The following is a 26,149-nucleotide window of genomic DNA, read 5'->3' as shown; positions in this document are numbered from 1 at the left end:
ATATAGAAACTGAGACTAATATCAAGTTTATTGTCATGTGTAATCAGTACAATGAAACTCTTTTTTGCATGTCTGCTCAGAATAATTGACAATAATATAATACAAATGTACTCAGCATGCAACATTTATATACAATATATTCTACAATATGTACTTTTGCAAGTATTACACACACATACAGTATATGTGCACACAGTTTAGTTACAATGTTTATATATTTGCACACACTGTGGTCTACGTTACAATGTTCATTCTTATGATTGGCTGTTCATCAGCCCTACACCTTCTGGGAAGAAATATTCCATAAATCTACTGCTGCAAGTAACAGTGACCCGGTATGGTTTGCCAGAAGGCCTAATTGAGAAAAGTGAATGTTTTAACTTGCCCACCCAGGGACAGTCAATTTAAATGTAGGAATTCTGAGTGAATTTTAAATTTAGTTGTAAATTTTGCTTTCGGCAGTACCGGTAATCTATATATATATATAAAATCCCTATGTGCGTCCAGGTGTCCGTGTGTGGGTGTCTTCTGGTGAAGTGCGCATGCGCGGGGCACGGTGCTATGCGCGATATTACTGTCAGAGAAAGTTAGAGGCGTTTTACGGAAATACAAACCAGTATTACTGCGAGAGGAAATTAAAGGTACACAATACAGTGACGCATATTACAGCCACATACAAGCCAGTATTACTGTCAGAGGAGATTAAAGGCATATTACCAACGCGCACGCCTGTATAACCGCCAGAGAAAATTAAAGGTATATTACGGACGTACAGACGTATATTACAGACGTACAAGCCAGCGGACGTACAAGACGGTATCCTTCAATAAGGGCGCGCACAAAAAGGCGAGCCTCAAAAGGATGACCTCAATTGGGCGCAGCGAATAAAGGCGCGCGTAAATAAAGATCTGCACCTGTTGCTCTTCACATATTCCAGAGCCATTTGAACTAAATTATCTACGCGCCCTTATTGAATAGAGCCGTACAAGACAGTATTACTGTCACAGAAAATTAAAGACACACAATACACGGCGGCAGCCCACGAAGAACGGTCAGCTCAGCAAGTAAATATCAACAAAAGAAAGAAAGAAAAATACGACCAACAAAAAGAATGAGGTCAAAGTCCCTTGCCATTTAATATAGACTGTTCCTACTAATGTTTATGCACTACTGTTCTAGCGCCCGTTATTGTAACGGGCTAAATGACTAGTTTCTCAAATAATTTGGTAAGGGTTCTACTTTATTTACCTTACCTTTCCCTGTTGTAGGAGGCAGGTCTCTGACCGTTAGACTTATATCAGGGTAACTGAGGCACACTTGTTTTAAGAAACAGAATGATACAATTTGTTAATAAACACAAGGATTATAGAAATATGCAATCCCAATTCCAAAAAAGTTAGGTTGCTGCGTAAAATGTAAATAAAAGCAGAATGCAAAGATTTACAAACCTTATACACCCAACTTTTATTCACAACAGAAAATAGAAAACATATCAAATGTTTAAACTGATAAAATGTACCTTTTTAAGAAAAGAATGAGGTCATTTTGAATTTGATGGCAGCAACACCTCTCAAAAAAGTTGGGACAATGCCATGCCTACCAGTGTGTAGCGTCCCCTCTTCTTTTAGTAAAAGTCCATGAATGTCTGGGAACTGAGGAGGCCAGTTGCTGGAACTTTTGGGAGAGGAATGTTGCCCCATTCTTGTCTGATATAGGATTCTAGCTGCTCAACAGTCTTCTTTGTCGTGTTTTTCATTTCATGATGCCCCAGATGCTTGCAATTGGTGAAAGGTCTGGACTGCAGACCGGCCAGTTCAACACCCGAACTCTTCTACTATGAATCCATGCTGTTATAATAGATGCAGTATGCTGTTTGGTGTTGTTTTTCTGAAATATACAAGACCTTTCCTGAAAAAGACATTTGGATGGGAGCACATGTTGCTCTAAAACCTGTATATGCCTTTCAGCATTGATGGTGCCTTTCCAGATGTACAAGCTGCCAATTCCATAGGCACTAATGCATCCCCATACCATCAGAGATGCAGGCGTTTGAACTGAGCGCTGATACTTTTTCCATTTTTTTCCTACAAGGTTTTTTTTTGGGAGTTTTTCCTTGTCTTCTTAGAGAGTCAAGGCTGGGGAGCTGTCAAGAGGCAGGGCCTGTTAAAGCCCATTGCGGCACTTCTTGTGTGATTTTGGGCTATACAAAAATAAATTGTATTGTATTGATAACAAGCAGGATGGTCTCTTTCCTGTTCAGTCCAGAGGATGCACTGTCCATGTTTTCCAAAAAGAATTTCAAAATTTTGATTCATCTGACCACAGAACTGTTTTCCACTTTGCCTCAGTCCATTTTAAACGGGTTTTGACCCATAGAAGATGGCGGCATTTCTGGATCATGTTCACATATGGCTTCTTCTTTGTATAATAGAGCTTTAACCTGCATTTGTGGATGGCACAGCGAACTATGTTCAAAGACAGTGATTCCTAAGCCCATGTAGTGATTTCCATGACAGAATCATACCTGATTTTAGTGCAGTGCCACCTGAGGGCCCGAAGATCACGGGCATCCACTATTGATGTTCGGTCTTATCCCTTGCACACTGACATTTCTCCAGATTCTCAGAATCTTTTGATATATTATGTACTGCAGATGATGGGATATTGAAAGTCTTCACAATTTTAACTTGAGGAACATTATTCTGAAATTGTTCCATAATTTGCAGATTTGTGAACCTCTGCCCATCTTTACTTCTGAGAGACTCTGCCTCTCTAAGATGCTCTTTCCATACCCAATCATGTTACTGATCTGTTGCCAGTTAACATAATTAATTGCAAAATGTTTCTCTAGCTGTTTCCTTTTAGTACCACTTACTTTTCTAGCCTTTTGTTGCCCTGTCCCAACTTTTTAGAGACATGTTGCTACTATCAAATTCAAAATGAGCTAATATTTTTCATGAAATAGGAAAATATCTCACTTTCAACATTTGATATGTTTTCTATGTTCAATTGTGAATACAATATGTGTTTATGAGATTTGTAAATCATTCGGTCCTGTTTTTATTTACATTTTACACAGCGTCCCAACTTTTTTGGAATTGAGGTATTAATATCCATCCATCCATCCATCCATTTTCTAACCCGCTGAATCCGAACACAGGGTCACAGACTGCATATATATGTTGATATATAAGATTTGGTGCAAACAGACTAGATAGACAAACATTTCACATAGAGAGCCTGACTTAGTTTATTGGTATTCAGAGTTCTACTTTTTCTTGCAACAGATAAATTGTTTCATGACACCAAGTCATTAAATATAATACCTGATATTGTGTTGAGTTGTTTCTTTGTTGTTGATCCGGGTTCAAGTGGAGGATTCTACATGCATTGGAGTGTACTCTTACCCTTTGCTTCATGATCCATTGTCAGTGGTGTGCAGTGCTTTCCTAAGTTAGGCCCTTTGCTGTGTCATCTGCAACTTCATGGAGAAATGCATCCATCTCTCTGGGACAAGAGTTTAGTCGCTAAAGTTCCCTTCTTGAAGTGATGGCTACTCCTCAGCAGTCAGATGTTTTCAGTCATTTTGGAGAGAGTTCCTCTTCCCTGAGAGAATCCCTGAGCTGCTGTTTGTGTCTTCCCTTTAGAGATGGGGTGATTGTGGTTTTAAAGGAAGGTTGAACCTTCTCCTGATTAGATTAAAGTCACTTGCTGTTAGAAAATCGGTGTACTGCAATAGTCGAGTTCTTCTGTCTATCCTAGTTTTCATCCCTTGACTTATAGGTCTTTGTTCTTGCTTGAGTCCATTTCATGGCTTCTGGCTCAAGAGATCTGCAGTGGGTCCTCTGGAGAGATGGCAGTGCAACTCTGATTTACACCTTCATTATCAGATGAAGTCCAGGCAGATCCTGGTAAAAGATGGAGTTCCGTCCCTTAGTTTGAATGCAAGTGGGGGAAGGTGAAACTGAACGTCTTCTAAATCTGCTGCTTTACAGGCCTGGTGGGCCACTAAAGCCTAGCAGAATGGGCAATGCCCACTTTGTACACTGTGCAGGAAGGCTAAGGTCATTAATTACACGGTTTTCCTTTCTATGTATGTGTTTGAAGAGAAGGTGGCTCAGTCCTGGTAACACTTTGTGCCTCCTTCACTGCACTCTGCAGTTGTCTTGTATTCCTGAGTCGAGCAGATCCCATACCAGGGTGTGATGAAGCCAGTAAGAATGGACTAGTGTTTCTAGGGATGGCATAGGCTGAACAAAGTAGCAATATATCACTTGAACTGAATCTTCTGTAAAGTTGACTGAGTAAAGATGTATAATAACTCTGGTATTGAGGGTTAAGGTAATTTATCTCCATACTGTAATACTTGACTTATTTTTCTTGTGAAAGGCTCTGGCTATGTATTCATCAGCTGCTGTGCCATTGTTTATTGCAGAATACTGGGGACTCCCATTTCAACCCTCAGCCACTCTATGGGTGAACTGATGTTGATTTATCAAGTTACTGCTTGGAGACAGATTTAAAAAGTCGTTTAGTAACAATGAGCGTTGAAATTTTCCATATCACATTGCCACTATAATCTTAGTGCTGGTTAGCGTCTTAAATGAAAATTGCAAATACATTTATTTTGTCACTGACTTTAAAATAGACGATTAGGTAAGGAAATTTTCATGCAGAATCAGTGGTTATTAGCAAGTTTCCAAAGGGTGCAGCAACGTCAAACGAGGCATTTGGAGTGCTGGAGTGAATGTGTTAATAATGCAAATGAGAAAAAGCTGCCAGGAGTTCAGTTTAACCTTTTGAACACAACAGAGTGATTTCAAGAAAATGAAAGGAATGAACAGATAAATGAATTAGCACTGCGTTACACCCTTAAGGATCATGAAGCTGCAGTCTGTTGACTTGGACATATTTTTGGGTCTTGAGTGTCAGCAGACACAATAGAATACAGTACTTGGAAAAGTAAATTGTGCTCACTTTTGGTCTTCCTAGGACAGAATAGAGATATTCAAGAACCAAAGAACATTCCAGGGCATAATGTGACCTCTCACACTCCATCCAGGGATTGGCCTTTGCTCTTCTCTTGTACCTTTTGCTCTTCTATAGAGAAAGAGCTTATCGAGGCAGGGCAGCTCTGAAGCCCAGATTACCCTGCTACTTGCAGTGAGTTTCTTAGGCAGGCTTTTGTTGCTCTAATGTATAAAAATATGCATTTCATACAAGAGTACAGTAGTAATTTTAAGAAATCAATTCTTTGATTTTGCACAGGAAATCTTTATGGGTGATTTGAGAGACAGTTCTTGAAAATACGTGTATATCTAATCAAATGGAGCTGAGATGGAAAGGCAACACCTTTCAGGAGTCATGTTTTGAATTTTACTGACGACATCAATACATTTTTTGACAGTCCTGTAATTGAATTTATCCCTAATTCATCCTGATGTGTTGACTTACTGAAACACTGCTTTGTGGAGGAAAGGTGGGTCAGCCCTGGTTTAGTGATAGGCAACAGATTATAAATGCAAGGCTGATCCCCAATGTGGAATGTTCTCAAAGTGTCAATTCAGAGCCCGAGGTGTAGCAGGGAATTACAGTATAAGACATGTTGGGACTGACGCAGTGTTGTGTTCGGTGTTGGAACGTAAGTGCTAGTTCTATGCAGCTGGATTCCTGCATCCCGTTAAATCTGTTTTCATAACAGGCCTGGTGTGCCACTAAAGCCTAGCAGAGTGGCCTAGACTGGCTATCTGAGTTTATCCATGGAGGCTACACTATGTATCAAGTTTTCAGGACAGCCAATTTCAGTCACAGGCTGATATTTGGGTCATATTAAACTTAATGCTTAGTTTTTGTTTTTTTTTTCCTCCCCAGTTTTTGAATTCAACATTTACAAAGTCTGAACACTTTTCACTGTACTGTATTTTTCCTTATGGTCATTCCTTTCATGCTCTCTTGTCTAAAATTTAAAATGGAGTAGTTCAGTGTAATGAAAGTTCTATAGAGGAAATGATTATTCATTGGTACAGAAACTGCCTGCTCATAAAAGAGTGCCTGAAGAAGAAATAGACAAAAATATATAATAGACAAATACAAATAAATGTATATACTCTGTGTGTGTGTATATAATATATACTGTATATATATAATATTTATGTGTATTGTAGTGACCTAACCGACACAGACACAAGCACAAAAGCAGTGACACAGAAGGTTTTTATTTAGTGGGAAACTCTTCTCCCAAGTGTTTCCTACCACCAAAGCACAGTACAAAGCACTATAGCACACAGCAATAAAGCAGTTCTTTCTTTCTTTCTTTCTTTCTTTCTTTCTTTCTTTCTTTCTTTCTTTCTTTCTTTCTTTCTTTCTTTCTTTCTTTCTTTCTTTCTTTCTTTCTCTCACTCTGCTTCCTCCTCTCCTCCTTTTATGGAACACCCTGGAGCACTTCCAGTGTCCCATAAACATGGTCCGGAAGCAAGATGGGAGCCAGACGAAATTGGGCGTTCATGCAGCAACCTCAGACCCCAACAGGGTTGGGCAAGCAAACTCCAATTCCCAGTGTGTCCTATGGGAATCTGTAGTGCTGTGCTGCGCCACCTAGCAATCTGGGAGGAGATAATGCCCTTAGCAGACTCTCTCCTTTCTATATGAAGGTATCCCAGCCGGGTAAGGGTCCCAGCCATCCGCCACATTTGAGAACTGTGAAGGTACAACAGGAGTATTGTAGCAGAGTGTCACACTTCTTTTAAGATTCATGCCTGTGGTAATTGTAAATTTGCAGATCTAGTGTTGAGAAAAGACAAAGTTAGACTAACAATGGAGTTCAGTTACAACAATGAGTTAGCCACTGATTGAGAGGTTATATACAGTTAAAGATGTTGCCTGTTGAGACCTTCCATGGACTGAACTAAGTACCCTGGGTTTACTAGTTGATGACTGTATTTTCGTGATATTCCTCTCTACTTACCCTTTACTTATTTTTCTTCAGGGATAAGTGTACTCATCAGGTCCATTATTGGGTTGGTCTACTGTTGCACCTTAAGATTCACATACACATACATAAATACAAGCTTACACACAGACCCTAACCACATAAGTACCATATGAATGAGGCACAACTCTATAGTACTCTAGAGACTTGCTTATCTTCACCACAAACAACATACAATGCTTTAGATATACTGTATCTCAGACCTAAATATTGCTTTTGGTCCCTAAGAATATATTTAAACATACAAAGGCTCAACATCCCTGGTTATAGGTCATTTATCAACTAGTGAATATTTTACTTTATTCACTATTCAGTATTGGACAGAGCTCCACATCTTACAGTTCGGATCAAATGGCACTTCCTTACTGCTCCAGGTGTGATAAATGTTTACCATATTACTTCAATCACTTTAGATATGAAGACAAAGTATAGAAAGTTTAAAGCAACGTGGCATTTATTAAAGGACAATAATAGAACAATAATACCAGTAAAGAAAAGCATATAAAATGTGGATAGAAAATTCTGGATACATACTGTATATAGTCTTTAGGAAAAGCTAAAGATGTCAAAGAAGAATGTTCCAGGGTGGCTTTTTGATTCAGCAATTAGCAGAAAGCACGAGGAACATCCTTCAAACTATCACATGTGTCTCTATCTCTTCTACTGACATCGCCTTTTTGTTGTAGCTGTTTCTTCTTTTTATTTTATTTTTGTTTTTATTTTACATATAATCATGTGAAAAAGTTACTACACCTCATGAAATGCTTTTTTTTTCTTTTTAAATATATGTGGACATATCAAATATTTGATCTTCATTTAAACAGTATCTTTAGATAAAAGTGGTATACAGTCATATGAAAAAGTTTGGGAACCCCTCTCAGCCTGCATAATAATTTACTTTCAACAAAAAAGATAGCAGTGGTATGTCTTTCATTTCCTAGGAACATCTGAGTACTGGGGTGTTTTCCGAACAAAGATTTTTTAGTGAAGCAGTATTTAGTTGTATGAAATTAAATCAAATGTGAAAAACTGGCTGTGCAAACATTTGGGTACCCTTGTAATTTTGCTGATTTGAATACATGTCACTGTTCAATACTGATTACTTGTAACACCAAATTGGTTGGATTAGCTCGATAAGCCTTGAACTTCATAGACAGGTGTGTCCAATCATGAGAAAATGTATTTAAGGTGGTCAGTTGCAAGTCGTGCTTCCCTTTGACTCTACTCTGAAGAGTGACAGCATGGGATCCTCAAAGCAACTCTCAAAAGATCTGAAAACAAAGATTGCTCTTTATCATGGTTTAGGGGAAAGCTACAAAAAACAGAGGATTAAACTGTCAGTTTCAACTGTAAGGAATGTAATCAGGAAATGGAAGGCCACAGGCACAGTTGCTGTTAAACCCAGGTCTGGCAGGCCAAGAAAAATACAGGAGGGGCATATGTGCAGGATTGTGAGAAAAGTTACATACAACCCACAGATCACCTCCAAATACCTGCAAGGTCATCTTGCTGCAGATGGTGTATCTGTACATCGTTCTACAATTCAGCACAATTTGCACAAAGAACATCTGTATGGCAGGGTGATGAGAAAGAAGCCCTTTCTGCACTCACACCACAAACAGAGTCGCTTGTTGTATGCAAATGCTCATTTAGAAAAGCCAGATTAATTCTGGAACAAAGTGCTTTGGACTGATGAGACACAAATTGAGTTATTTGGTCATAACAAAAAGCTTTTTGCATGGCGGAAGAAGAACACCGCATTCCAAGAAAAACACCTGCTACCTACTGTTAAATTTGGTGGAGGTTCCATCATGCTGTGGGACTGTATGGCTAGTTCAGGGACTGGGACCCTTGTTAAAGTCGAGAGTCAGATGAATTCAACCCAATATCAACAAATTCTTCAGGATAATGTTCAAGCATCAGTCACAAAGCTGAAGTTATGCAGGGGTTGGATATTCCAACAAAACAATGACCCAAAACACAGTTCGAAATCTACAAAGGCATTCATGCAGAGGGAGAAGTACAATGTTCTGGAATGGCCATCACAGTCCCTGACTTGAATATCATCGAAAATCTATGGGATGATTTGAAGCAGGCTGTCCATGCTCAGCAGCCATCAAATTGAACTGGAGAGATTTTGTATGGAAGAATGGTCAAAAATACCTCCATCCAGAATCCAGACACTCATCAAAGGCTATAGGAGGTGTCTAGAGGCTGTTATATTTGCAAAAGGAGGCTCAACTAAGTATTGATGTAATATCTCTGTTGGGGTGCCCAGATTTATGCACCTGTCTAATTTTGTTATGATGCATATTGCATATTTTCTGTTAATCCAATAAACTTAATGTCACTGCTGAAATACTACTGTTTCCATAAGGCATGTCATATATTAAAAGAAAGTTGCTATTTTGAAAACTCAGCCAATGATAAACAAAAATTCAAAGAATTAAGAGGGGTTGCCAATCGTTTTCATATGACTGTAATTTAACAAACATTACTTTTACATTTTGTAGTTCCTTATATAATTTAAATAAACATAAATTTAAATTTTGTAAGTGAAAAAAGTAAGTATGTCCTTAGATTTATTACTACCTCAAATACCTAAATTAGCATCATGTGTAAATGATTAGAACATCATTAGAGAGGATCTTGTCTGAAACTGTTGTGGCCTCTGTGGGGGGTGTGGTTGTGGTCTCCGATCCTAAAAAATGCCAAAGAAACTAAAAATATAAAGCATTAAAGGTTTTATTACAACTTTACTAACCTAAAGAAGGTTATAGGACTTTGGAGATAAAGCACAACACATGATGTAACAAAGCAAAAGTGAAAAGACCCCTCACAATTCCCCCTGTCTACGACTTCTACCTTTCTCTCTTCTTGCATCTCTTGTCTTCTGCTTCCTCCTGCCAAGGGAACTCTCATCCACACTCCACCCAATTTCAAGTTCACCAAAGTACAGGTCACTTCTAGTCAGGCATAGCCCTTCAAAACATCTGGGGTTGTCTGCCCAAGGCTCCCTCTAGCGACTTCGGGTATCCCTGCCAGACTACTGTCCCAGTTCTAAAAAAGGGCCAGACAAGCCTGCAGGGGCTTCAATAGCAGCCTTGTGCTGTCAGAATGTGCTCTCTGTTATTGTGTACTCACTCCCCACTGTCTTTCCACTATATTTTCATCTCTTAAGCAGCTCTTCTCTCTAATGCACTAACACTGAGGACGTTCAGTCAGCAAAGTATTCAACAGAAGTGTGTCAAGAAACACCACAGGTGCTCCTTCATACCAACAACAATACACCTGCATAAAGCCTCCCTGGGTCCGCCAAGTCAAATGTTTTTCTTTCTTTTTTAATTTTCTAACTTTTTAGTAATTCTGGTGTGTGTTCAGACTATAGTGTCTGTCTGTCTGTCTGTCTCCATCTGTCTATTCAAATTGACGGTTTGTGCCTGCATCTTTACCTGGTATCCCTGCTGGGGCAGATTACCCATGGACTTTTGTCCTGGATGTGTTCCCATGCCTCTTGATACAGGCCCTGACCCCAAACACCTTTACACTGCTCTTATTTAAACCTCATACATTTTGTTTGGTTTGTTTTCTGTTGTTGAAATGTGTGTTATCATCATGCCAGGGTCAGAATAACTGTCTAAGACTTTCAGAAAGAAGATTATAGATGACTAGGAGTCTAGGGGTGGATTTCAAAAGGTCTCTAAAGTATTAGAAAGCAACCATTCCACTGTGTGGAATAAGAAAAGATTTTAAGCAACTATTTACTTGTCCAGGCCATCCCGGCAAGTTCACCCCAAAAGCGGAATGTAACATGCTGATGGAAGTCTGTAAGAACCCTTGAATTTCATCACAAGACCTACAGGTAGCTCTTGCCCCTGTTGATGTCAAAGTGCATGAGCCTACCATTAGAAAGAGGCTGCTCAAATTAGATCTGCACAAGAGGTGTGCCAGGAGGAAACCTTTACTCCTGTCCCGATGGTCTTTCTGGACAGCAAAGTTTGCCTATGAACATCTATGCAAAGGTCAGGACTTCTGGAACAAGAAATTCCTGTACTTAGGACAGATGAGGAATAGATAAGAATAATTTGGTCCCAATGCCAGAAGATACAAGTTTTGAGAAAACTAAATACAGCATTTAACTAGCAGAACCTGATACCCACTGTAAAGTGTCCATCCATCCATTATCCAACCCGCTATATCCTAACTACGGGGTCACGGGGGTCTGCTGGAGCCAATCCCAGCCAACACAGGGCGCAAGGCAGGAAACAAACCCCGGGCAGGGCGCCAGCCCACCGCAGGGCACACGCACACACACACCCACACACCAAGCACACACTAGGGACAATTTAGAATCGCCAATGCACCTAACCTGCATGTCTTTGGACTGTGGGAGGAAACCGGAGTACCTGGAGAAAACCCATGCAGACACAGGGAGAACATGCAAGCTCCACGCAGGGAGGACCCGGGAGGCGAACCCAGGTCGCCCAACTGCGAGGCAGCAGCGCTACCCACTGCGCCCCACTGTAAAGTGTGATGGTGGAAATGTTATGGTTTGGCTATTTTAACGCATCAGTGCCTGGGCAGCTCACCATCATAGAATCCACTACAAATTCTTCATTGTACCAGAGGGAGTTTGAGAATAATGTGATACCATTTGATTAAAAGATTGAAGCTCAATTGAAAGTAGACCTTGCAACATGACAGTGACAAACATACCAGTAAATCCACCAAGGAAAAGTTGAAAAGAAAGAACATTAGAACAGTCTAGACATGAACAGGCCATTCAGCCAAACAAAACTTGCCGCTCCAATCAACTTAATTCTTCCAAAATAACATCAAGTCGAGTTTTGAAAATCCCTAAAGTCCTACTGTCTACCGCACTACTTGGTAACTTATTCAACATATCTATGATTCTGTGTGAAGAAAAACTTCCTAATGTTTGTGTGAAATTTACCTTTAACAGTAAGGAGTCCAGGGTTCACATTCCTGGCCCCTCCTGCATGGAGTTTGCAATGCTTTTCCTGTGTCTGTGTAGGTTGGGTGCTTCAGTTTTCTCCCACAGTCCAAAGTGAACTGGCGATCCTAAAAGATCCTAAAAATTGGCTGTATTCTGTGGTTGGGGTGTGTGTGTGTGTGTGTGTGTGTGTGTGTGTGTGTGTGTGTGTGTGTGTGTGTGTGTGTGTGTGTGTGTGTGTGTTTGCCCTAAGAAGAACTGGCGCCCCATCCACAGTTTGTTTCTGCCTTGTGCCTTATGCTAGCTAGGTTTGGCTCCAGCAGACCCCTGTGACCCTGAGTTAGAATATAGCGGGTTGGATGATGGATGGATGGATTTTGAGATATCTGAAAATGCATGAAAGTTCAATTTAAGATATCTGAAAATTCATTTGAGATATCTTGAAATGCAGACACAATTATTTTGAGATATTTAAAAATGTATTTGAGATATCTAATAATTGAAAAGGAAACTGTTTTGAGACTAAGTGGGTTGGAAAATGAATGAATGAATGAAAACGTTTCCAACTGTGTCCCCGTGTTCTTGATGAACTCATTTTAAAGTAACAGTCTCGATCCACTGTACTAATTCCCTTTATAATTTTAAACACTTCAATCATGTCACCTGTATAGGAACAGCTCTTTTAATCTTTCCTCATAACTCAACCCCTGTAGCCCTGGAATCAGCCTAGTCGCTCTTCTCTGGATCTTTTCTAGTGCTGCTATGTCCTTTTTGTAGCCTGGAGACCAAAACTGCACACAGTACTTAAGATGAGGCCTCACCACTGCATTATAAAGGTTGAGCAGAACCTCCTTGGACTTGTACTCCACACATCGTGCTATATAACCTAACATTCTGTTAGCCTTCTTAATGGCTTCTAAATACTGATACTTCATACTTTCAAGTCCACTATGAGTCCTAAGTCCTTCTCATAAGGTGTATTTTTGATTTTCACAAATCAGACCATTGTGTATTCAACCCTAACATTTTTACTTCCTACATGTAATTCTTAACATTTAGGTCACATACAGTATTTGCCCAAGCCTGTATGCTGGAGGGTTGGAATAGCCAAGTCAAAGCTCGGATCTGAATCCCATCAAAATGCTGTGGGGTGGGGGTTTGAAATGGGCTGTGTGCGCTAGACACCCCTCAATTGTCCCACAGCTACATGGAGGAGTGAGAAAAACTTTCTCCCAGTCAATGCCAAAGATTGCCAAAAAATGTCTGCTTGAGGGGGGAATACTTGCTATTAGAGGCAAGGGTAGCATCTGTTCATTCTTTCTTGAATAAATATACTATTTAAAAGAAAATCACATCTTGATGTGTCTACATATAGTATGTTAAGAAAAGAAATAATTTCATGTGGTGTACTTACCTTTCTTTTCACATGACTGTAGCATAATTCACCAAGTGTAGTCATGTTTCCTCATGAGAAAGAGAGAGGAGGAAAAGAACTACACTTGGATTCCTAAGAATTATCTGAGAGTCAATGGAAGATGATGCATAAGTACCACAAGAAGGATGATCCTTGAATATGTCTTGTGTAATTCTAAACTAGGAAAGAAAAGACTATAGCTGTAAACATCAGAGCTTGTAAAATATGGTAAAGAGATCCACAGTTTGAGCTCACTGATATTTTGGCATTAGTGCTGGGTTACCAGTGAAATCAAGAATATCCTTTATTCTTCTTCTAGGAAACCGCATTGTGATGGGCAAGAATCATGTGTTCCGCTTCAATCATCCTGAGCAGGCCCGTCAGGTCAGGGAACGGAATGCCTCTTTGGAGCAGCAAGGGGAGCAAGTTGACTGGAACTTTGCCCAAAAGGAGCTTCTGGAGAAGCAGGGAATTGATATCAAACTGGAGATGGAGAAGAGGTGAGAGGCAAATGCATGACATGCAAGAGCAGTTCTGGAGCCTGACCTGAGGAGCAAGAAAGAAAAAATTTGGGGAATGTGAATTCTTTTTTTTTTTTTTGTTATTGTTGTCTTCCTATGGCCCATGATGGAGTTAATTGTGCTTTTCCTATGTCACCAGACTGCAAGATTTGGAGAGCCAGTACAGGAGGGAAAAGGAAGAGGCAGATCTTCTTCTGGAGCAGCAGAGACTGGTGAGAGACGCTGATCAACAGAATAATAAGAATGAACAACAGACCGGCCATCTTAATGTCTAGTCTTTGTCCTTTCAACAGAAAGAATCCTGGCATTTTGTAGCACACTTTACAGTTAGCCTCATATCAGGGTACTTTATTGAACAAACAACACTAAACTAGACATTTGTGGTAGTAGAGAAAAATCCATAAATTCCAAAATATTAGATAAATGAAGAAAAAATGGCCAGACATTTAGTCAGGATATTAAACAAGACCTGGAATATATCTTTACTGACTGACAGTAAAAGAAGACAGGCCATGCAGAGAAGGACTATGAGCAGCCCTTTACAGTATGTTTAGAGCGAACATTTAAAAAGACGTTTTTAGTTCAGTATTCGCCACACATGGGTGATAAAAAAGTATAACTGCTTAGTGGCCAGGGCTTTGTACTGGGAACCCCAAGACTGCCTCCAATACTGACTCTCTCTGTCAATTAAACTGCCAGTGCTCTCTTAATTAAGATAGGAAAAGTAGGTGGAAGGTGCCTTGCGAAGGTACTTACCGAGCTATATAAAATAAAATTGATTGTTGCCGTATTATGTGCTGATATTAATAGCAGTACATCTTGGTCTCCTTTCGCAGGTTGGCTGTCTCCAAGATGAAACTTTTCTACCAAATGAAATAAAATGCCTTCCGAAAGTACAGCGGTGCCTCGTACTTCAAATTTAATTTGTTTCAGGAGGCTGTTTGAACTCTGAATTGTTCAAAGTTCATATCAATTTTCTCCGTTAGAAATAATGGAAAGTGAATTAATCCCTTCCCAGACCGTAAACAATACTCATTTCGATAAACTTAAAACAGCAAATACACATAATTTAACGTACAAATAAACACACAGGCCCTAAATAATATATTAAAACATGAAAACAATAAATAATGTACGTACTGTAAATACTGTATAATAAAATGAAAATTGCATTTACTGTACCTTCATGCTTTGTGTGAAGTTCCTTATTCACCTCAATTGTCGATACTACAACCGCCTTTTTAGGCTTTTTTGCTTCCACACTCTTGGATGCCATGGTTAGTACATAGGGGTTATACAGCATATATAACCAAAAATAAAGCAAAATAAGCCCCAAAACACACAAGCGTAACACAAGAGATGCTTTCACAGCGAGTGTAAGAGACAACTTGGGCATACGATAAATGCCATCAGTTGCTGCATTTTTTCACTGTGTGTGCATTTCTCTTGAATTTAGCACACAAACTCTGGAACATTCGAAGTTAGAATCATTCGAAGTGCAAAGCACTATTGTATTCAGACCCCTTCATTTTTTACACATGTTGCAACTTTATAATTTGGGACTAAAAAGTGTTCATTATGAAACTCCATTTATACCAACAAAGCATCTAATTAATGAAGATGGAAGGAACATTGTACAGTCTGTAAACAGCATAAAGGAAAAATAAATATAAAATTATAAAAAGCCAGAAAAATAACAACTAGCACTATAGGGACTTCCTCCAACACTTGTATGTGAGTAAGTATGCATATATTTGATGTGCTTGATGCACTGTGGTCTGCTTGATAATGGAGAAACATCTGCAGAATGGCCACCAACCAGCTTCAAGTTCCTGTTGTTAATGGAAAAGCAGCATACATTTGAGTCTGCTTTGTACTGTATGCATGCCAGTTAAATGGTTGCCTTGAACCTGCGCCATCTTTGTTCTCTATCATGAGTATACTGTAAATCTAGATTTGGGTGAGTTTGCTGACTAGTTTTGTTTTTTTTCATATCAGCTCTGTAATTATATCATCTTTGTGTTTCTGGGTCAAACCCGCAAGTCACTTTGCTTCATGGTGTATAACATATGCCTGTTGTCTTACTGTATAGTATGCAGATTCTGACAGCGGTGACGATTCAGATAAGCGATCCTGTGAAGAGAGCTGGCGCCTGATCTCTTCTCTACGTGAAAAGCTTCCTGCTAATAAGGTATAGAAAGCACTAAAGATAAAAGATTTTGGCTCCTGGGTAACTGGAATCTGGATACACTCCTTACCCATGGTCCTTTACCCCCTAGGTGCAGAGTATCGTAAAGAAATGTGGACTGCCCAGCAGTGGCAAGAAGAGAGAACCATTACGGGTCTACCAGATCCCCCAGCGACGTCGTATTAGCAAAGATCCCAAATGGGTGACGCTAGCCGACCTCAAGATGCAGGCAGTCAAAGAGATCTGCTATGAAGTAGCTCTTAACGACTTCCGTCATTCACGACAGGAGATCGAAGCCCTCTCAATTGTGAAGATGAAGGAGTTGTGCCGCATGTATGCCAAAAAAGACCCACAGGAGAAGGACACTTGGCGAGTGGTGGCACGTGATGTGTGGGATACAGTGGGAATTGGAGAAGAAAGGGCAGTTGGGGAAGATGGAGAAGCAGGAAAAGCTAATGTGGATAATCTCAAAGCTCATATTGACAAGCTAACTGACATCCTGCAGGAAGTGAAGCTGCAGAATAACATGAAAGATGAGGAAATTAAGGCCCTGAGAGACAGGATGATTAAGATGGAGCGGGTCATCCCATCAATTAGTGGGCAGGTAAGATGTTTTCAAAATTTTCCTAAAATGTCTACCTACTCTGATAAAGCTATGTATGGGTATATTCAATATTTCCAGGGTGGGTGAACTTTCCTGATGTTCTATTGATGTTACTGTGGAGGATTTCCTTTTAGACCTTTTTTTCTAAATATTCTGCTAGCTGGTAGTCCATCAAAAAAATCATCCCTTTCCCTAATTTTGTTTATTTTTTTTCCAGGAGACACTGTTGCTCATAAACATACACGTTAAAATAAAATGATAGTACAAATTTCAAGAAATATTGAAAATCTGAATTTTTTTGTAATTCTCCCCCTTTCAGGACGAGGAATTTATAGATGACATGGCTAACAGCGATGATAATCATAGCGGTATTGGTGACAGGAGTTCATCCCCTGTGTTCAAGAAAGTGGCTATAAAGGACTACATGATGGAAGACACTGAAGGAAATGGCCAGCAGAGTAGCTTAGAAAATGAGGGCTTCTTGGAGGACCTTTCTAATCAGGAGCGTGTCACCAAACTTATGGAAGAGGACCCCGCCTTCCGTCGTGGGCGGTTACGCTGGCTCAAACAGCAGCAATCCCGCATCCAGAACTTGCAGCAACAGCAAATTGCTAAGCAGTTGCGCAAGAGAGTCCATGCTGGTCCAGGGAAATTCATTCCCCCTCTGGACTGCAAGTTGCGTTTCCCCTTCAAAAGCAACCCACAGCATCGCAATTCATGGGGTCCTAATTCAGGCTTCATGCTTATGGGAGACTGTATGGCTACACCAAGGCCTAACAGCGAGCCTTCTCCTTCTGTACTGGGTGACGAGAGTGGCAATGAAGCCCAACTGATGGAACTGAATCCTGGCTTTAGGCCAGAAATGGAATTTACTATGGGAGCAGTAAGTGCACCCAGCCCAATACCACAGAGAATACAGATGTTGCCCGATAAGTTGACAATGCAAGGGGGTAACCCGAGAATACGGACTCCTAGCCCTCACAGAGGTTGGCATAGCTTTGGAGGAGCTGTACATCAGCCAGCTCAGCAGCAAAAACACCACCGCCCACCACATCAACAGTATGACAGCCTGAATAACCACAATGTCCATTACCAACAGCAACTCTACCGTAGAAATTCCTTTGACAATGCCTCACAGGGACGGCCCAATGTCTACCGGCAGACTTCGAACCCTCAAGATCGAGAAAGTCATCACCCCAAAGAGCACTTTCAACCCCGCAAGCCAAACCACCACCATCACCACCCGTATCACCAACAGATGCCACTGCAGAATCCGTTGTTCTTCCAGCAAATCCGACCAAACTTCCCAGAAACAGGAATGGGGCGTTACAACCCCCAGCCGGACTTTACCAACTATGGACCGCATCACAACTATCAGGAAAGGGCTGGCCCGACTCAGTCTAAGTTTCAGGGCTACACCACGCCTCCTCGAATGAGGCGCCAGTTTTCGGCCCCAGATTTGAAAAACCGTGAGACTCCAGTTTGATGCAGCCACTTTTTGGGGGGATGGGGTGCACTTTGTGTGCTTGTGTGAGTGCGTGTGTAGTCCTACTTGCTAGGGAAAATGAGCTGAAGTGCAAAGGTAGTGGGGCAGAGATTGCATATAAGGAAAATAGGAACCCCTTTTGGTGGGCTATGTTGTTCCTGGTGCACATCACTGATTCTTTGGTGGAGCTGTGAAAATTGCCAGCTAACTCAGTGTTGACCTCATTCTTTTGAAGTAAGAAAAATTGAAAGGAAGATTATAGGTGCCGAGTTCTGTCATTATAATTACCATGCTTGGATTTCCACAGACAAAATCTGGTGGTGATGAGGATTCAGACATTCTGCCTAGAATTTTCTTTTTGGATGAGGCTCTGTATTTCATGTTCTAGAGCAAAGGTGTCTAACTCTGTTTGTTGAGAGCATTAGAGGTTGCTGATTTTCATTCCAACTATGGTGTTAATTGAAGGCTAACTGTATATCTAAACTCAGTGAATGAGCTTAAAATTGGGTGGGGGGTGGGCATCTGCAGGATTTTATTCAACCATAGTCTTTAATGTGATGGTGTTTCACACTTTAGCTGAATTGCTTGCTTAATCAGGCCTTGTTTTCCTGTTTTTCCAGGTTGTTAGGTGTTTGCTTAGTGTTTCAATTCAATTTCATAATGACGTTTCCTGACATGATGGGAGCTCCCTTCATGAGGTGCTACATTCAGTGTCCTATGTGTCCTTCACATTTATGCACATTAGTTGAGGAAGTGCTGACTGCCATTACCTGCTGATGATCAACATGTCAAATTATGTTTAAACAGAATTCACGGAATAGCCCACTTCACAGGAGCACTTGAAGAAGCAGAACACAAACTCATAGCCTAAAATGATCTCTGTGACAATATCACTAGGCCAATTTGAAACCCAATCTCTTGAGTTCTGAAACAAACAAAAAGCATAATAAGAAAGAATTTCTGGTAGAAGAAAGAATGGCCCTCTGATGAGTTCCTGCACAAGGGTGATGAGAATCAGTGTGTTCATCATATGCAATAGAGGCAAAGTCTGCATTGTAAGTTGTATAGAGAGGCCAGCCTTCAGGTGCCAGACCTGTTTTGGAAAGCATGAGGCTCTCCTCAGGATGAGTGAACTTCATTTGTGCACACAGGCATTTAGAATGACTGGCAGTTGTTCAATCCAAGCTCCTTTTGTCCGTCTTTACCCACCTGATGAAATTCTGACCTTCTGTTTAACCTCACTACACTTAATTGACTGAGAATATGGTAGACTTTCTACTTACATTAGAGAAGCCTCTTTAGTTTTATGTGAATTAATAACTTGCTAGTTAGTTCAATCATCATTTTATCTGATGCTCAACACAGAGTACACATTCACAAGAAGCCAGATTTCTCCTGGTTAATTGGTGAGTCCAAATTAGTCATGGTCATGTTTGAGTAGGCTTTGCAGTGGACTGGTGTTTTGTCCAGAGCTTTTCCAGCACCACCTATTGCTGCAGGATAGGCTTTAGCCCACTGTGACCTTCAGCTGGATTAGGGATGTTCTGAGAAAATCACGTTATATTATATAAAACTGCCACAAAATAATAATCCTGTATATAACTTAGGCCTTTAGTCCAACAGCCCGATATCGACCATGCTTAGTATAAATAAATTGTTGTCAATGGCAAGGCCACTTTCACTGATTATTGACATCTTATTGGCTTAGGAAGGACTTGGCATAGAACACATCAAAAATGTCATTCACATCTGAGGAGCTACAGTAGGTCTGTCATCCACCACTGTGTAGACTGTCTGTCACAGCTTTACCATAAAACTTCTTTATTTTATTTACCTCTGTATTCAATTTCATTCTAAGACTACCTTAGATGTGTGAAAGTGAATATTCTGACATCATGTAGCAGGAACAACTGGAGCAACACTCCTTCTGACGTGTCTGCCTCCTGATTTGACATGCGGCAGCTCAAGGTGCCATAGATGTGGACAAAGTGAAACTGATTTGTAGTGCAAATCAAGGATATTATGGGCCTGGCCAGCTAAGGCAGTGGATTTTAAATTCACTCTATGATAAGAGTGTATTTCCTCTTTTACTGTTCATAAAGAACATTAAAACACCATGTAGTATGCATATATAATATACTTTGACACAAGTATTTTTAAAATTGTTCTTAACACTTAGAATAATAAGAAGTAATATAGTAAGCCACCTACTGTACCAGTCAGCTTTATTGGATTTTAAACCAGAAAACTGTCAGTTTAGTTCATACTTTAGCTCACCTACATGTATTTGCAGTTTAATTCCTACTGTAGCTCACCTACATGTATTCTCTGGTTATAAATATTATGGTAATAAACTGTAGTCTATTTTAAGTCTTCTTGGGTAAAGTCAAGTTTTATTTGTCACATACAAATAAACACACATTGTAAATTGTAGTGAACTGCTTAGTTACAACAAGAAATATACTTATTATAACAAACCACAACCCCCAAAATAAACACAATAACGTTTGTCTTGGATAATAAGAGAGCTGCTGTCTCCTGATAACATGCTTGGAGATGGGAGATGTAGTTGGATCTGCCGAGTGATGCCACAGCTTTAAGGCATTAACCATTTGGATTGAGCAGGTCCAGTTGCTTGTGTATCCAAATAGAGCATGCCGGCAGAAGTTTGTTTCTGCCAAAGTTCCGTGGTTGCAGTTCCCAGCATTCTAAGCTAAGAATGATTCATTCATTATAGTGTTGGTAAAGTGTTTCTGTTGCTGAGTTAAGTTGCGTCTTCCTGATTAATGTTTATTATCTCCCTAGGCAGTAACGTGGATGAATTCAGTCAGCATTTCAATGTCTGGATTACACATTTTAGTTTTAATTATAATATGCTTGCTTTTTTGCCGTAATTCATTCACAAAAATCTCCAGTCCTTCCTACCTTTTCCACTATATATGATTGTATCAGATCAAACCAATCAAGCATTAAAACAGCATATGAAATAAGAAAATTAAAGTAACTCACTGTGACTCACCAAGTTCATCCAAAGGGATGGGAGGAATACTTAATTGACAAACGTGTGGAATCACCACAGCACCATGAAGTAGATGACTGAGTTAGAACTGTTGATTACACTTCTTAAATACAGAGTTATTAATTACAAGAGTATATGATTAGTGGGCATTTTTCATGTCTTTGCAAGTTACTGATAAACAGACCCTTGGAGTCAGCATTCTGCTCCACTTGATAATATTGGTTCTTTTATCAATACTTAACCTCGTGCAAAAGTAACAGTGGGACTGGGTCACAGATCAATAGGCTTTAATTAAAATGCTTTCTAAGAGTGCTAAGGGCAAAAGTAATCAGTTAATAAGAAGGTAACTCAAATTTAATATATTTAATATACAATCAAAAAATGAATCATAATTAACAGTAAAAATCCAATCGGACAAATAATTTCCACCTTACGTTCATCCCCACTCTGCTCACGTCATCCTTTCCATCTTTGGACAAGCTGCTCCATTGATAAGGTGATAACCCCCTAGGCGGTTGTGATCGCAGTGCTATATCCCACTTTACATTCCCTAGAGTCTCATACATCCTCAGATGTTAGACATAAGGTAGCCTTCAGATCTTCTACGCTTACCCTCAGAAGTTCACGGCTCGTCCAGAAGGCAGTGGAGATGGGCCGACACCCAGGTCTGTGTTTGAAATAACAGCAGCTCATCTTCAGTTTAAAAATCCATTTAAAACTTAATAGTAACAAACCAGAAGTGAAATTTAAACATTAATGATATTAGAAAATGTGAGTTTATCAAAAAAAAAAAAAAAGAAGAAAGTTTCTATGAAGGCAGCTGCTTGCACGGTGCCCAGAATACTAATTATTCCTATTAATAGTACATAAAGGCTGAATAAAAGATTAATCCTTTATATACTGTGTTATCATTAGTATCATTTTCATTAAGCACACCATCAGCATGTACCTTTTTCAAAACCTTCAAGGTAAATGACTGAGAAATACCAAAATTCCAAGAAAAGCCTAAGCAAGTGGCCACAAACCAAAGTGACATGAAGAATTCTTAGTGGTGCATTATTCTAGAGGCTCTGTGAATTCCACTAAGAAAAGATAAAAGTGGGCAAATAGGGACTTCATTTTTTGTTTCTGACAAAGGGCTGACACTTAACATGTCACTTTCATGTTTATACAGCACCCTTTGTGAATTTCCCCCTGGGATTAATAAAGTATCTATCTATCTATCTATCTATCTATCTATCTATCTATCTATCTATCTATCTATCTATCTATCTATCTATCTATCTATCTATCTATCTATCTATCTATCTATCTATCTATCTATCTATCTATCTATCTATCTATCTATCTATCTATCTATCTATCTATCTATCTATCTATCTGTCTATCTATCTATCTATCTATCTATCTTTATATTATTTGTAGGCTTTAGACCAGCAAACGCAAAACTATCAACCAAGTTTAAAAAATACAAAAATCCGAGTTGGCATTTAATTCATCCAGTTCAGGGTTACAGGGAGCTGGAGATTCCACAGGTAGAATCTTGCGGGGTTGCCAGTCCATCACAGCCTCCTACATTCAGCAGAATGAGTTTGCTATCACCCCCCATTGTTCATTATTAACCCACACCATGACTTTAGAACACAACATGAAGGATTTGTAAGTTGGATGAGCTTGGGTGAGCGATTTCACTTACTTTTCATCACCTGAACAGATTCTGGCACTTGAAAGCTTTGCCTCTGCTCCGACTTGGTTCTGTTTTCAACAGTAAGAAAGAGGAAGACTTAGCAAGGGACAGAAAGAATGGAGTGGTATTGTAAGAAAGTGATGGGTAAGATGGCACCAGCAAGTGCCATGGAATGGTTTGTGGAAGTAAAGTTGAAGGTGAGTGGAGTGGAATGGAGATATGGTGGTACTGAACTGTACTGAATGACACTTTTTTGATTCAAGATGGATTTGCTAGCACTACGCCCAGGCCTCTTGCCAGTGTACAGTTGGCACATGCACATTAAATTTAGTGGGGTTGATTCTGATCGGCGGTTGGATTATTCCAAGACCTTAGACTTTTCATTGTGCATAGGTGCCATGTTTGGTATTGTAGCTAATCTCCTATAAGTGCTCTGAGTCACCATAGTATCAGATTCCGCAGTATCAAAATGAACTGAAAATATCCTTGTATGAAGTAGCTCTCATGGTTAGCATTTCTGCTTATGCCAGAGCTACTTGGCCGGGTGTCAACTGTGTTTGTGGATGGCTCTGAGTGATTCAGACCTTTAAGGGTGAGATCTGAAGTGTCATGTTAAAGCATTATGCAACTATCAAGTGTGGCGACTTTAAACATTTTGAGGTTCTCCACACTCCTCGTCTTGACTTGTATAGTGTCTCGATCAGAGCTGCACTGGGTTTTGCCGGTGGTTGATGGGTTTCAGACATGTTAGATATCATCCCTATCAATGGTTAAGCTATTTTGGGTTGGGATCTGCCATTTTAGTGACTTTTTATTCATGTCTCAATGTTATGCCACTTGGTGACAAACAGGTAGAGGGGGAATTTATTCAGTTTGAGTTTCCCCCTGCAGCAGGGAGAGCTCGCTCTGTCTCTCTTTCTCTCTGTCTGTCCACATGGCTTATTTCTACAAAGAATCTTTCAAGTCGGATGGAGTGGATTGCCACATGTGGGTATGTGTATGTGTGTGTGTGAGCATGTGATTGGTTTATTTACACATGTGCTGTCACGCCTGATCCCACTAAACCGCCTTGTGACAAAGGAAGCTGCTAATGAAGACTTTTTCTATTTTCTCCACAAGGCGTGGTGGGTAGCCGACTTGCACTAGAAGTCTGCTGATGTTGGTGTCGTGGTATCAAGTGCTGGCCACGTTCTGCCAGGAACATGCAGCATAACTTCCAAGATGCTGCGATGGCCACCTTGTGGGCCAGAAGTGATCGGCTTGATCATCTTCCTTATTGGGGGGTGTATTTTAATTGCTAGAAAACTGTGGACAATTCAACAAAAAAGTCCAACCCTAATCTGTAGGGGACTCCTTGCCAGCTTAGGTCCTCTAAAGCAGCCATGTGCAGTGTTGAAGGTTGGAGAAAGCTTACAGGAGGTTGTCTTTAAAACGGTTTGTACACTACCAAAGGAGCTTTGTAGCACTTGTAGATGTTAGGAGAATCGCGTCGCTTCTGGCGCTTTGACTATTAACGGAATCTTGCTCCACTTTCATATGTGCTGCTTTTGACCAGTGAGTGCCCAGTTCCACTTGGACATGTGTGTTTTCTTTTTTCCTCTTTCTTTATAGGTGTAGTGTTTTAAATGGATTAATAATTTGTTTTTGTTTCAGTGGTTTAAATGAGCTCTTTTTTCCATACAAAAGCATATTCTGAACACTTTTTTTAAATTTACAAGGCTCCAAATTGGCTTTTATCCTATTAGTTATATCTGCACAATTATTATATATGTATGTAGTTTATTTGTTTGGAAAAAAATGTATAAAAAAGATCCTTGTTAGTAACATGTTTTCTAGGCTTTAGTGTATCAGAGAGGAGGCATTTGATGGCGTGTATGTTTTTGTAACATACCACTTTTGTTTCTCCCATAAATAACTGGTGTGGAAAGGCAGTGTACAGCCACCGGTAAATCTTTAAAAAAAATAAATAAATCAGTTTTTATATACAGTAGTAGCTTTTCTGCAAAGGCTCTCAAAGGTCAGCATGATGCTGGAAGGGTTCCCTCCATTGTACATCAGACAGGGGAGCCAAGAGTAATAAAATTGTAAAGAAAAGAGCAAGCCTTGGCATCTGTGGGGAGTAAGAGAAGCTGGCGGCAGTGAGGCTCGCCATCTGCTTGATGCATTTTCATTTGGGACATGTTGGGGGCAGCACGGTGGCCAGGTTGTTAGTGCTCCTCTTAAATTAACCAGACGGTCCTAAATGCAAACATTTGAGGTGGGTAGTGAGGCTCGTTGTTACTGGCCTTTCTTACTCCACACATTTGGTGAGGATTATGAGACCTTTGTGGAGTCTGCATGTTGTACCTGTGTCCCCCTTTGTTCTCACTTAACCTTACAAGTTTAACTGACCTGGGCTGAGGGTCTGCCCTGGCAGACATGAGCATCCCGTCCAGGGCTGGTGTCTGCTTTACACCTCATATTGCTGAAATGTGCTGTAGCCCCTGGGCCCCACCAGAGCCTCATATTTGGTTTATGAATGGCATCTAAAAACAGAATTATTATTTTGTGTACACTTTTGTGTTTTTATATTTTTCTTCGTCATAGGGTTGAAGAGATATATCTGAAATGGTGTTTATTTCTCTCTCTCTTTTTTTTTTTTTTTGGAGCATGCATTTTTTTTTCTTTTCTAACAGTCTTTGCTAATGTTTACTTTTGCTGGTTGGTTGTATTGTTGTTTTTGTGTTCCTGTAAGAAATTTTGAATTTGGTTTAAGGAGAAAGAGAGGTTTTGTTTGGAAAGAAATAAAGCGACATGCAGACTTCCAGGACAGAGTGAGTCTGTACAGACGCCAGGCTACAGAGCAGAAGCTCAAGAGTGTCCTTTAAGACCAATAAAGCTTGGTGAAATCCTACAGCTGTTTTCATTTGTTGTATACACTTTAATAATAAAATAATAATACATTTTATTTATATAGTACCTTTCCCATGCTCAAGGCGCTTCACAGAGTCTTAGAAAAAAAATCAGCAGGGTATATGTAACATTGGATACAAATGTTTTCCTGAACAGAACAATGAAACAGATAACAAAGCATTAAATAGAACAATGAACCAGAGTAAAATACTAAATTCAATACTAAAAGAAAATCCTAACAAATAACCTAATTTGTGATATAACAGACACACAAATTATCATGTGCACCTGGACAGAGAGGTAAACTAAAAGAAAGGGCAGAATGTTAAGTTAAGTTAAAAGCCTTCCTAAATAGATGAGTTTTAAGTTGTTTTTTATACGAATGAAAGGAGTCCG

The 26,149-nt window shown here is 39.9% G+C and overlaps 1 protein-coding gene across 2 annotated transcripts in view; it reads left to right on the top strand.

The window, feature by feature from the left end:
• The window catches only part of LOC114648868 (kinesin-like protein KIF1C), a 109,718-nt gene extending 83,964 nt beyond the window's left edge, over positions 1-25,754 (top strand). The window contains exons 18-23 of one of the 2 annotated variants that reach the window (XR_007934313.1): positions 13,676-13,856; positions 14,017-14,089; positions 15,970-16,068; positions 16,157-16,669; positions 16,989-20,405; positions 20,449-25,754. Coding sequence is in view for 1 of the 2 variants with exons in the window: in XM_028798152.2 (XP_028653985.1) it covers positions 13,676-13,856; positions 14,017-14,089; positions 15,970-16,068; positions 16,157-16,669; positions 16,989-18,155 (2,033 nt within the window). In the remaining variant the exon portion in view is untranslated. Of the gene's footprint in view, positions 1-13,675; positions 13,857-14,016; positions 14,090-15,969; positions 16,069-16,156; positions 16,670-16,988 lie in introns of both variants that reach the window. The other variant, XM_028798152.2, reaches the window with a different exon arrangement.
• Positions 25,755-26,149: the final 395 nt, after the last annotated feature.

The sequence above is a fragment of the Erpetoichthys calabaricus genome, chromosome 3 (genome assembly GCF_900747795.2).
Source record: "Erpetoichthys calabaricus chromosome 3, fErpCal1.3, whole genome shotgun sequence".
Lineage (NCBI taxonomy): Eukaryota > Metazoa > Chordata > Cladistia > Polypteriformes > Polypteridae > Erpetoichthys > Erpetoichthys calabaricus.
Note: the sequence above shows the minus strand (reverse complement) of the source record. Positions and strands in the feature narration are given on the sequence as shown.